This window comes from Artibeus jamaicensis, unplaced genomic scaffold, assembly GCF_021234435.1.
Source record: "Artibeus jamaicensis isolate MK-2021 breed Jamaican fruit bat unplaced genomic scaffold, CSHL_Jam_final contig_391, whole genome shotgun sequence".
Taxonomy (NCBI): domain Eukaryota; kingdom Metazoa; phylum Chordata; class Mammalia; order Chiroptera; family Phyllostomidae; genus Artibeus; species Artibeus jamaicensis.
In genome coordinates this window covers 1,670,924-1,685,166 of record NW_026521814.1, presented here as the reverse complement: position 1 = coordinate 1,685,166, position 14,243 = coordinate 1,670,924, and the positions used below count along the sequence as shown (strand labels likewise).

Sequence of the window (14,243 nt, the reverse complement as noted above, 5' to 3'; positions counted from 1 at the left end):
GTACTGATTCCATGAGCAGGTTGGCTTGTGTACATTCTAGGACCCTGTGAGTTTCTCCAATGAACTTTCCTGTGAGGCTGGGAGTTTCTCAGGCTGCTGCCTCAATCCCCACAGGTGTTTTAAATCAGTGGTTTGAGGCTTTATTTCCCTGAGCTGGGGGACTGGGTTGTGCAGTCTGTCCTGCTCCCCAGTTGTTTCTCCTGGTTGATCTGCCTGCAAATGTAAGATTGCCTGCTCTGCCAGTCAGCTTGGGTGCTGCGCCCCATTCCACAATCCGCCACCTCACTGGCTCCACCACCCACTGCTGTGAGTCCTCTCTGCCCTCTGCACGTCTCTGCCCCTCCTACAGGTCTGGACGAATGTGTCTTCTTTATCTCCTTGGTTGTCAGATTCCCATACAGTTTGATTTTTCTGTCAGTTCTGGTTGTTTTTTGTTTTTAAATTGTTGTTGTCCTCCTTTTGGTTGTGTGATGAGGCACAATATCTCTACCTACACCTCCATCTTGGCCAGAAGTCCTTGTTTTTCTTTTGATTAGTTACTTGCGTTGTTGCCCTCCTTTCACTCCAGACAGTTCTTCTTTTTTTTTTCTTTTTTAATTTAATTGTTGTTCAAGTTCAGTTTTCTGTCTTTTACTCCCATCCCAACCCACGCCCCAGTGCTCCCCACCTCCCTCCCATTTCCATCCCTCTTAGTTGTTGTCCAATGTCCTTTATACTAGTTCCTGTAAATCCTTCCCCTTCTTCTTGAATCCTGATTGCAGGAGAGGCCTTTGAAACCTGTGTAAATAGAGTGTTCTCTGACAGAGTTATAATAGCAAAGAAGAGTTTGTGCTCACATTGATGTTAGCTTCATTAGTCTAATAGATGAAGGGATACAAAAAATTTAGCAGGTATCTGAATAGAAGCTCTGATCATCTTGTCGGCATTCTCTGGACCTGATCTCTGCAGTTGTTGTCATTAGTTTCCTGGAAATGAATTTCTAAGACATTAGACATGTTCACCACATTCAAAATGTGACAAAGCACATTTTGAAGACCCGATCACAAATATATGTCTACGCATAAAGTTACTATGTCTGTCTTTACGTAGTTCTTTGGTGTTAAGGCAGTAGTTTTCCTTAACTTGTATTTGAAACTACTGGCCATGCCTCCAAATATCTGTGGCATGACCACTGAGAGACATAGGTTCCCAGTGGAATAATTTTTGAACTAAAACATAAGAATAGTCCATCAAAAAATTTTATTTTGCCTTAAATTGATCATCTAATCCTCATTTATAGGTAATTTATTAACTACAAATTGCTAGAGATGGCATAAAGTACAATTTTGGTTAGATCTTTCTCAGAACAAGTCAAATTCTCATTAAAAAATATAACATCCATGATTGTTTATTTACTGTAACATTTGCATAGTACTATTTAGAATCACTTGATGACTAGTTTTCTATGTTATTGTCACTAAAGAAAGAGAAAGTGAGTTCAAACTGCAGAAAAATAGAATGTTAATTATAAAACAAAAATTTTTTAAAGTGTCTCAACAATAAAGGTTGTTCAATATTGGAGTGAGTTTCCCAGGAAGGTTGTAAATGCATCTTCTCTTGAAAAGCCACAGTTTGTGGAAGAATTTGGTATGAATAAGGAAAGAATAAGTTGGGTGATTCTCTCAATGTTTTTTACACACTCAAAATATAGCTCTTTAAGTGTGATAGTGGATGTGTCCCTAGGAATACTGAAACAGTGTGACTGAAGCTGAACAAGCAGCTGGAAACTAGCTTCAAAATTCTTAAATTTTATTGCTAAGTAATTCATTAAATGGTATTTACAAGTACCAGAACTTAAAGGTAATTGGAATAAAATATAAAACAAAACATAAGTGTATAGTTATGAAATTTATTACTCATTGTTTCCATTTCCCTTCTTGTACACAAATAGTTCTTGACAAACAAGACAAAATAATGGATGAAGTATAAAGTTTCAGTGACAAGTCATTTTATCAGCTCTGTAGATAAAACCAAAGATCATATACTTATCTTTCCTCATTTATAAAATAATAATTCTACCCATTTACCATAGGCAAAGGTTTTAGAATGTAAACTTCTGAAATAAAGTGTTTGAAATATGAGTCTTGAAAATGCTTGCTAAAAAAAATAGAATTATTTTTCCAAGTTATTTTGAAAAATTCTTGAGCACAAGATTTTTTCCTGCTAATGAGGTTTTCTCAGTTTAACTGCAGCCACACTTATTCTTGAGTAGAGAGTTGTTTAATACTGATAAGAAACCACCTGTTCTATTTCCAGGCCTTGAAAGTGAATTCCACTTACATTAAGAGAGAATATTATCTGAACTATTGTAAAATGTCTACTGAAAACAAATCACATAATCTTCTTGAGTCTGGGCCTAGTACCTAACATACTTGCAAGGATATAATTTTTAGAGTATGCATTTTAAAAATAATATTTAGTTAAGAAATTCACACTTAATAAAAATAGCTAACTTTTACCTCAATATAATAAAGGCTCTTGGACTATAATAAACTATGGATGTGGATTTTTTATTGAAATTATGTTACATTTATCAGCCACCCAGAAATGTAAGTAAGTGAATTTTCAGAAGAGTCTGCATTTAGAAAAGAATCTGAAAAGGTGAATTAAAAATAAAAGTCTTAAATAAGTAGTTTGTGTTTACAATGGGATTTAAGCAAAAAGAGTTTGAAATATCATTCAATCACTGTAAAGGAGTTGAGTTCTGAGACTGCATAGAAACTAGAATTGTTAGAGTTCATTAGGTCCCCTTTACAATAGTTCATGGGCAGTGTTAGAACACACAGTACCTTGCTTTAAGCCACTGCAAAAGGGCTCACCACATTCTGTATCCTATTTATTATCATGAAGTTTTTGTATTTCACAAGAATACCTCCAGTGAGCTTTAATGCTTTTTTACCAAAAGTAACAATAAACAGAAAATATTTTCCTAATACTAGTGAAAAGCTCAAGAAATAATATCTAAAAGAAAGTCTATCTCTACTACTTTTGAAATTATTGTAATTGGTTTAAAGATCGTTTTATTTCTATTTTTAGAAATTGAAAAAACCCACCAAGACAGATTTCCATAATATGTTTGAAGAGTACATGAAATCATATGTGCTATGAGATGACCAGACATTCTGAAAACACCACTCAGCTAAATTCTAACATTGACACAATTATACTCTATGATAGCTGTTGGTCCCATTTTTCACCTGTAGATAATACAAAGATAGTCCATTGAACTAAACAATGGGAAGTAATAGTCTCTGACAAATCAGCAAGAGGAGACTGATCATTCTTTAAACCTCCCTCTGAGATTTTGGTGCCGTCACATCTTTTGTTGTGCAACCTGGGACAAAACACCTTTAATCTTTAAATAGATATTTAAACAAGAAGAAAAAGAAAGGAGTTATTGCAACCCTGTGTTATCTACAAGATGTGCTGTATGCAACTGTAGTTAAGAAAGAAGGCCCAGGTGTGTTCACACATCTTGATAACAATAGAAATAAGGCCAAGTCATTTGTCACATTGTCAGACTAGCAGGTAGTTATGCTTGGGTGCATGGCTTTGACTCTTGAAGTCAATTTTCACTTATACTTATGAAACTGGGTTGAGGCGCAATTATGTACCATAGTTCTTAAGCTTTTTTGTCCAGAAAAGGTGTCTCTTGTGTGTTATTATATAAGATTTTTTATTTCTCTGCCCAGAGAACTTACTGTTGTCTAGATTTTATCTCATGTTAATATAATTCTGGAAGAAACATTAGAGGATTCTTTGGGAGGAGGACAAAAAGGAGCTTGGCAGCATGTCAGCAGATTTTAGTCCTTATTTTTTTTTGGTAATATTGTTTGTACTCTACCACCTTTGTAGACAGAAGAGTTGTCAGTACTTATTATCACAATATGATATAAAAACAGCTCACTTCTTTTGAAGCATCTCACTTCATTAATCAAATACTTAGAGAATTTTCATTATTTTTCATTTATTTGAGGGTTCAGAGAGAAATTTGCTCCAAGGACAAGAACTTTTAAATAATATTCCTCAGATACCCCTAATTTTGCCATACAAAGAAATAAATAACTGGCCTAAGATAAAAAATAAACACACAAACGTAAGCTGTGAAGCACAGGAAAAAAGTGGTATGTCAAACCTGGGCAATTCCTGTTACCAGAGTCTGAGCAGGCGGAGCCCCTGGATGAAGTTCTTGTCTAAAATTTCTATGGAAGCTACAAGGCCAATGTCGATAAACCCCCATTGGGGATCAGATATCTAAGCTACATATTTTGAAAGTCTGTAAGCTCTATCAACCCATTTTACAATATAAAGTTCCTGCTTACTGATGGAAGAAAATGTATGGGGTGTTCAAATAAAAACGTGAGGAGCTTCCATTTGTTGGATATTATCTACAATCCTATAGGACAGGAATTATAATGCCCATTTACATTAAGCACTGATCCTTAGAGATTATGTCAGTAACTTGACCTAGGTGACACACTGGTGCAGAAGCAGAATTCAGACATAAGTTTTTCTGTTCCACACTGCTAGCAAATAACTGCTAATCTAAAATACTGATAATATAGATAATAGAAAGTTAACTTTTCTCCCAGGAAATTCCGTAATACTAACTTCAACTCTCCATTTATTCAAATTTGAAAGAAATATACTTTTAAATTTGTAAAGGACAAAAAAAATCTGTCTCCTTTATTGCACCCTGAAAAGCAAAAAGCCAGCATTAACGGGGAATGCACCTCTCCACACATCACAAAATGAGCTCAGAGTGGAGTCCAATGTGATAAGCACATCTCAGCGACGCTGGTCCCCCTCACCTTAGGAGTGTTTCAGTACTAACTGAATTACAGGGCTCAGGGGAAACTGAGGAATCTCCCCTTCCCTTGGGACTACTATGACCCAAGGGAAGAAAATGCAACGCTTATTACAGTACTTTAGTAAAAATGCTTTTCTTGATATTTAGTGCCCTTTTCCACCAAGTCAGTGTGCATAGATATAGGGTGATAGTTATGTCATGAGCTATTTCTTTAATTAAAATGTGTTCTTAACTCAGTTGGATGCACTTTGTGAAATAAACACCAACAATGAACAGATAAAATGACTCAATAATTGATTGGTAAACACCATGTAGCTATGGAATAATTATATGCCCTGTGAAATATGTAGTACTTATAGCTGACATTATTTAGGAAATCTAAGAAATGAACTTGTAATTTGTGCTTATCAGATTTCAAATCCAAACAACCAGATAAGTATCCTGTTATTATATGGAAGTGTCCTATCATTAGATACCTGGTCAATAATAATCATGCAATTAGTTACATATATCACAACACAAAGTGAAATATATGATATCACTAAGAAAGCAAAAACAATTTATCAAGTTAACATGTTTAAAGGAAAATGCATTTAAATAAAGTGTTTAATTCATGCTCGCGATCATCCAGTAAGTTTCCTAGTTATCTGCCTGACTGGCTCCTTCTCATTACGCAGATCCTCCTCAGTTCTCGGGTCTGGTCCTCAGCAAGGCTGTCCTTCTAAAAGGGACCCCACTCCAACCCATGCCCCAAAACACCATCTATCACATCACTGTTTTATTATCATCATGGCACTTCTCATCTCTGAAATGATCTTATTTGTTTATTTAAAAAATATTTTAAATATTTATCTTCTCAATAGATGGTGAACTTGTTTCTTTTTATTAGAAAAGATATTTTGTCTACCAAATAAGTGTCTCAGTCAGAAAAGTGACCATGTATATCTGTTCAACACTAGTTCCTGTGCGCTGCACTTACCAGGCACACTAGTAACACGCTGACATGTTGTGTTGGTGAATGAATGATTTACCCATGATGTGCAAGGCACTTAAAGCATAAAACAAGATAGACAAATTCTTTGTCCTCTAGTCTTCATGCCAAGACACTGAATTAATGTCATGCACATTTTCAGAGTGTTTTCCAAAATGAATGAAGTTTTCTAAAATGTTTAATTCAAACATACAGTTATCCTCAATGCTACCATATTGTTTTAACCAGTTTCTGCCTACTTAGCTTCATAGGCACATGCATTGAGTTGTTTACCAACTGTTTCTGACCATGCATATTTGCCTCCACAGACAACAACATTAATCGGTCTTTTGAAGACAGCTCGACTTCTTCGTCTTGTGCGAGTGGCTCGGAAACTTGATCGGTATTCAGAATATGGTGCTGCTGTTCTAATGCTCCTAATGTGCATATTTGCCCTGATTGCTCACTGGCTGGCTTGCATTTGGTATGCGATCGGGAATGTAGAAAGGCCCTACCTGACTGACAAAATCGGATGGTTGGATTCCTTAGGACAGCAAATTGGAAAACGTTACAATGACAGTGACTCAAGTTCTGGGCCATCCATTAAAGACAAATACGTCACAGCACTTTATTTTACCTTCAGCAGTTTAACCAGTGTAGGATTCGGCAATGTGTCACCTAACACCAATTCGGAAAAAATCTTTTCAATTTGTGTCATGTTGATTGGCTGTAAGTAGATTTCTCTTTTATCTATTAGGATAAAATAATATTGCAAAAGCTCTAGAACATTTGGAGTAAGGCAAAGAAAAATTTATAGTAAAATTTTAGAAATAATGGGATTAAATATTTGGGAACCATAGTTGATCAAATCTGATTCTCCCTGCAAAGGGGAGACGCCAAAGGGGTTCCAGGACCTCAGGAGAGCAAGAGCCTATAACTAGAATGACATGGGTCTTGTGATTCAGGGACTGAGACTTGCAGTTTACCTTTACTACTCTAACAGTGTCCATAATGTGTTACCAGTGGGTATTTTCAATTTCCAGCTGAGGCCAGATTAAATTGGGAAAGATTATCTTACATTATATTATTAGATATACTTGATAGGTAGAAATATATATATCACCACCATTGATCATAATGTAAGTTAATCTTTTATGTATGTGTATATATATATATGATTTGTATCATTATATATAGATACATATATTGCTGTCGTTGACTACAAATTCCTTTCCCTGTAACAATATGTTAAAGCTTAAGTGACCTGTACCTGGTAGTTGGGTAATGTCATAAGTATTATTTATAAGGAGACTCTTTGTCATAAGAAAAATGTCTGTATTAAACTAAATATGTTTTAATGTTATTTTAAAATATTTTTTATCACACTGTGGAACCACTATAGATAACCTCTCTGATAGCAAGAAGCAATTTGCAAAAGCATGATGGATTTATAAAGCTTAAGAATAGCATCTTCCTTATATTATGTATAAACTTTTCAAAACAGATCCAGAGAGTTGACTTTTAAATATTAACATATTGACTAATGAAATGTGATTAAATAAGCTTTATTTATGACACTTAAATAGATTCACTAGATTCACTAGTTTATTTTCCACTTTATTTGAAATTTACTTTTAATATATATGTCTTGGTATTTTTATTTTAGTGACATTTGAATAGGCTAAATCATTATGTTTAAATAACTCTTAAGATACTCTTCAAATTCAGGCTTGGCCTTGGATATAAACACAGAAATTATATTGTACCCGGAAGGAAATGGAAGTGGAGCTTACTGGAAAAAATAGAAAATTTCATTCCAAAGAGACTGAATTTCTCAGAGCAAACAGTCACAACCAGTCTGTGATTACAACTGCTAGTAAATACTCCTAATGGTTATGAGCTTTAGTGGCATAGGTAGCCAACAAATAAAATAAAATCAAGTTTTTTTAAATTATTTAAACATCTATGTAGAAAAATATATAGAAACTTTTTTAAAGAAAATAAAACTCACATCTTAAAACTTAGAACTTATATAAGAACTTTTAAAAGGCCCAGAAGTTTAGCCTGTTCATCACTTAGAAATCCTTACCACTTGTGAGAATTAGGTGAAGTACATAGTACTGTTTATCATGTGAATTGATTTAAATTAAAGAAAACTCAGCTCTTTACTTGCTCTATACCTAATCTCTAATTCCTAAATCAGGAGATCTTGGCAGTTTTGATTCCTTTCTTTTTTTATTCTTTCCTTCTTTTTTTCTCTACTTTTGTTTTTTCTTTAAAAAATGTAACACTAGATTACTTCTATTGATTCTTCAGGAATGTGCCTCCTGAAGATGAATTTCTTATTCCATTGCCATTTTTTCCAGTTTTCTTATTTTAAGAAAAAAAATTCTAGTAATTTGGGTAGAGTAAGAGACATCACTTTCTACATTGCATTCTTTATATGAGTAACAAACATGGTTTTACAAACTGTAATCAAAATGAGATTGTATAAAGTTTAATGTCTCACAGGAAAACTTCCTGAAGAAGTCTATCATGACCTATTGAGCCATGAGTAAAGAAAAAAAGTAAAATTAAGATTTAAAATTTAACAGTAATAGGAATGCCTCTCGTATTTGCTTAGACATTTGATGTATACAGTTGTAGCTATACATAATATTGCTATTTAGATCCTATTGTATTAGCAAATTATTTGGTTTTCTGTGGATTGTATTTCTCCAATAAATACATAGTCCCTAGATCTATGAGTGACCTAATTTAAAGCAAAAAATAAAATACAATCTCCAACCAGATAATATAAAATACTGTCTATGTACTAATCCTAATTATATCCTATACAGTCTAGTTTATTCAGGTTGAACTCTCTTATCCTCTCTGAGCTTCATTAAATATAATCTTTTTTAAAGAAAAAATTGAAGCCATGTTGTAGAAAATAAAACAATCAACTATCCCTGTTATGGAAATATAATTCAAACAAACTAAAACTTAAACATTAGAAGCTATTGTCTAACTAAATGCAAACAACTCAAATATTTATAGATACACTTTTCAAAGTTTCTGTTTGCAAAGACAGTTGCCAATTAAACTTATGAATGTGTACAGAGAACAATGATTAGAAAATACATACAATTCAAAATGAAAATAGAGGAAAATCGAAGCAGCCACTAAAAAGTATAAATGTAAATTATGCTCACATATTTATAACTATGTACTCTAATATATAAATTTATATCTTTATTCAACTATTATAAATATAAAACAGACAATTTTTAAAACACAAAAACCATTAAACAAATGCAATTGTATTTTATCTATGACCTACTTGAAAAACATCCTGGGAGAATTTCTTGTTTTTATAGCATGTCAAAAAAAAAATCAATGCCTGGCTGGTATAGCTCAGTGGATTGAGCGTGGTTCGATTCTCAGTCAGGGCACATGCCTGGGTTGCAGGCCAGTTCCCAGCAAGAGGACTCACAAGAGGCAACCATACATTGATGTTTCTCTCCTTCTTTCCTTCCCTTTCTCTCTAAAGATAAACAAATAAAATTTAATAAATAAATAAATAAAATCAATACAAAAAAGAGCTGTTTCTTTGAAAAGATTAATAAAATTGACAAATGCTTGGCTAGACTAACTAAGGGAAAGAGAAAAACTCATATAAACAAAATGAGAAATGAAGGAGAAGTAACTATGGACTTCATAGAGATAGAAAGGGTCATACTACAATACTATGAAAGAGAATATGTCACAATTTCAACAACCTAGAAGAAAGGAGGAAATTTCTAGTAAAATATAACCATCCCAGACTGAATAATGAAGCACTGGAAATTCTAAATAAACCTAAAACACTGAGGAAATTAAAGCAACCATCAAAACCTCCCCCCAAAATAAAAGTCCAGGACTAGATGGCTTCACTAATGAAATATACCAAATATTCAAAGAAGATTTGATACCTATGTTTCTCAAACCATTCCAAAACATTGAAGAGGAAGCAATACTTTCTAAGAAATTTCATGAGGCCAACAGAACCTGATATGAATACTTGGCAAGGATAACACAAAAAAAGAAAACTACAGAACAATATCTCTGGTGAATACAGATGTGAAAAATCCTAAACAAAATACTAGCAAATTAAATACAACAATACTCTATATGCATATGCAATAACATATGCAAATTAACCAATGTAATACACCTCACGTAAGAAAGGGTAAACATCATATAATCTTATCAATAGATACAGAGAAGAATTTGGTAAGATATAACATCCATTTGTGATTAAATACTAAAAAAATGAGTTATTATGTTGAAGAACGTACCTCAACATAATAAACGCCATTTATGAAGCCCTCAGCCAATATCACACTCAATGGTGAAAAACTAAAGTTTTCCTCTAAAATCAGGAACAAGGCAATGATGTCCTCTCTTTACCAAGCTTATTCAACACAATGCTGGAAGTTCTGCCAGAGAAATCAGGCAAAAGAAAGAAAGAAAAGGCATCCAAATGGGGAAAGAAGACATAACAGTTTCACATTTTGCCGATGACATGAATCTGTATAAAGATAACCCTAAAGACAAAAAAAACTATTAGAAAAAATATAAAAATTATAAAGCAAAAAACTATCGGAAACAATAAAACCAAAAGTCTAGAAAACTGTTAAAATCAAAAACAAAGATTAGAAACAATAAACAAATACAGTAAAGTTGCAGGATATGAAATCAATGTACAAAAATCCACTGCTATCCTGTATACTAACAATGAAACTCCAGAAATTAACAAAAACAATTTATTCTGCAATTGCAACCAAAAGAATAAAATACCTAGGAATAAACTTTTTAAAAAGGATGTGAAGGAGCTATATACTGAAAATTATGAATCATTTTTAATAAAGATTGAAAAAGATACAATGTAATGGAAAGATATTTCATGTTCATGGATTGCAAGAATCAGCACAGTTAAAATGGCCATATTAGTCAAAGCAATATAGATTTAATGTAATCCCCATCAAAATCCCAATGCCATTAAAAAATAGAACAAAAATAATCAGATTTGTACAGAACCAAAAAATAACAAAAAACAAACAAACAAACAAACAAAAAACCTTAATAGCCAAACCAATCCTGAGGGAAAAAAAAAAAAACAAAGCTGGGAAGATGACAGTATTGACTTCAAAGTGTGCTACAGAACTACAATGATCAAAACGGCATGACATTGATGGAAAAACAGACAAACAGACCAATGGAAGAGAATTGACAGTTTAGAAGTAAAACCACATATATATGGGCAAATGATTTTTGACAAAGGATTCAAAAACACACAATAAAGAAAAGAAAGCCTCCAGTAATGGTGCTGGCACATTGGAAAGCCACATGCAAAAGGTAAAATTAGGCTACAGTTTGTCCTCATGTACTAAAACTAATTCAAACCAAATCAAAGACCTAAGTGAGTATAAGATCTGAATCAGTAAATCACATAGAAGATAACATAGGTACTAAACTTATATACTTTTATGAATTTGACCCCAATGGCAAGGGAAGTAAAAGCAAAAATAAATGAAACTATATCAAACTAAAAAGCTTCTGCATAGCAGAAGAACCTGCCAATAAAACAAAACAGCAAGTAACTGAATGGAAGGTGATATTAGCAAATAGTAGCTTTAACAAGGACTTTTGTCCAAAATATATAAGAACTCATACAACTCTATATCAAACAATCCAACCTAATAAAAATGGGCAGAGGACCTGAACAGACATCTCTCCCAAGAAGACATAAAAATGGCCAACAGATAAATAAAAAGATGTTCAAATTTACTAGCAAGTAGAGAAATGCAAATCAAAACTAAAATAAGGTAGTGTCTCACACCCGTTAGAGTGGCTATTGTCAACAATGCAGGTAATAACAAGTGTTGGAGAGGTTGTGGAAAAAAAGGAACCCTCATTCACTATAGCATAGTAAAATGCTATATTCACTATGGAATACCAGCTGGCAGTTCTTCAAAAAAATTAATAATAGGGTTACCATATGACAATCCACCTCTGAATATCTACCTGAAAAACTTGAAAATATTTATTCACAAAAATATACTCAGTCCTATGTTCATTGCAACATTATTCACAGTGATGGGATAAAAAGGAATTGGATAAAGATCTGATACATGTATATGAGGGGCAGCCCCCCCAAAATGGATTTTATCCATTAAAGATCTGCCTATTGATTCATACATATTTAAACTTCAGTCATCTCCAAAGCACTCTCCATTGACACAATACACTTATCGAGACATTTTTTTCTACTTCTCAAACAGTTTTTGAACTCATGCCTTTTAGTGATTCTAGTGTTTTTTTTATTTTATTTAGTTCTTTTTCAAGTACAGTTTTTTGTCTATTTCTCCCATCCCAGCCTCCCCTGCCCCATGCTCCCCACCTCCCTCCCATTTCCACCCCCCTTAGTTCTCATCCCTGTGTCCTTCCTATTTGTTCCTCCAAATCCCTCCCCTTTTTTCCCTTAAATTCCCTTCCCTCTCCCCTCTGGTCACTGCCCACTTGTTCTCTATTTCAGTGTCTTTGTTTTTATTCTGCTTGCTTGTTTGTTTTGTTGTTTAGCTTCCTGTTAAAGGTGAAATCATATGGTATTTGTCTTTCAACACCTGGCCTATTTTACTCAGCATAATACTTTCCAGTTCCATCCATGTTGTTGCAAAGGGTAGTAGCTCCTTCTTTCTCTCAGCTGCCTAGAATTCCATTGTGAATATGTACAATTTTTTGATCCATTCATTTACTGACGGGTACCTAGGTTGCTTCCAACTCTTGGCTATTTTAAATTGTGCTGCTATGAGCATTGTGGTGCATATGTTCTTTGAAATTGATGTTTTAGGATTATTAGGATATAATCCTAGCAGTGGAATTGCTGGGTCAAAAGGCAGGTCGAATTTTATTTTTCTGAGAAAATTTTATACTGTTTTCCATAATGGTTGTACCAGTCATAAGCCGTGACACCATTAAAGTCCTAGAGAAGAACATCAGCAAGAAAATCTCAGATATTTCACGCAGCAACATTTTTACTGATATGTCCCCTAGAGCAAGGAATATAAAGGAAAGAATAAACAAATGGGATCTTATCAAAATAAAAAGCTTCTGCGTTGCTAAAGAAAACAGTATTAAATTAAAAAGACAGCCAACTGTATGGGAAAACATATTTGCCAATGATACCTCAGACAAAGGTTTAATCTCCAAAATATACAAAGAACTTACACGACTCCACTCTAAGAAGACAACCAACCCAACTAAAAAATGGGAAAAGGACTTGAACAGACACTTCTACTTCTCCAAGGAGGACATACAGAATATCCAGAGACACATGAAGAGATGCTCAATATTGTTAGCTATCAGAGAGATGCAAATTAAAACCACAGTGAGATACCATTTTACACCAGTCAGGATGGCTATCTAGTTTTTTTTGTTTTTCATCTTTCACCTTGGCAAAATGTTTCCCTTTGAGGACTTTTTTCATCCAGGGAAACAAAAGAATGTTGCTTGGAGTGAGATCAACTGACTAGAGAGGGTGCGACATGGGGTCATGCTGGTTTTGGTCAAAAACTGCTGAACGCTCAGTGTGGTATGGGCAGGTGCACTCTTAAATCACCCATTATTATGAAATATGCAAACATATTGTCTTCAATAAAAATTCACTGAAGCCAAATGCAGCCTCTCAAAACAATGCCTGCTGGTACACTGATACAGATGGGTTCCTAGAACATGGAGTGGGTGAAGCCTGTACTATACAGGGCTCGCCCTCCAGAAGATAATTCTGGTGTTTTGGTTCTTTCTTCATACTGTGGAATACTACTCAGCCATTAAAAAGATGAAATTCTCTCATCTAGGACAACATGAATAGACATTGAGAATATTATGCTAAGTACAATGTCAGTCAGAAAAAGCTAAGAACTTTCACTCGTATGTGGAATATGAAATCATAGCTCACAGATACAGACAACAGTACTGTGGTTACCAGAGGTTAGAGTGAGGAGCAGTAGTACAGAGAAAAGGGGGCCAAATATATGGTGAAGGAAGACGATTTGACCTTGGATGGTGTGCACACATGTAAATGTATAGATTATGTATTATAAAGTGTACTCTTGAAATCTATATGACCTTATTAAACAATGTCACCCCAATAAATGTATCAAAATAAAAGACAATGGAGTTTCATCTTTAAAGTACTTAGAGAAAAACAAAATCTGTTAACATAGAAATTTCTGTGCATTTAAACTCTCTTTCAAAAGTGATAAACAAAACTGGATGTACTTTATTATGAGCAGACTACAAGAAATTATAAAATTCTTTAAGTTGAAGAAAAATGATACCAAATGAAAATTTAGATCAATAAAAAGGAATGAAGAATTAGAAATGTTAAATTTATGGGCA

General features: G+C 33.8%; 1 protein-coding gene across 1 annotated transcript in view; it reads left to right on the top strand.

Moving 5' to 3' along the window:
• KCNH7 (potassium voltage-gated channel subfamily H member 7) overlaps positions 1 to 14,243 on the top strand; it is a 470,253-nt gene that overhangs the window by 393,164 nt on the left and 62,846 nt on the right. Inside the window, exon 8 of the mRNA XM_053665157.1 lies at positions 6,149 to 6,548. Coding sequence (XP_053521132.1) covers positions 6,149 to 6,548 — 400 coding nt within the window. The remainder of the gene's footprint in view (positions 1 to 6,148; positions 6,549 to 14,243) is intronic.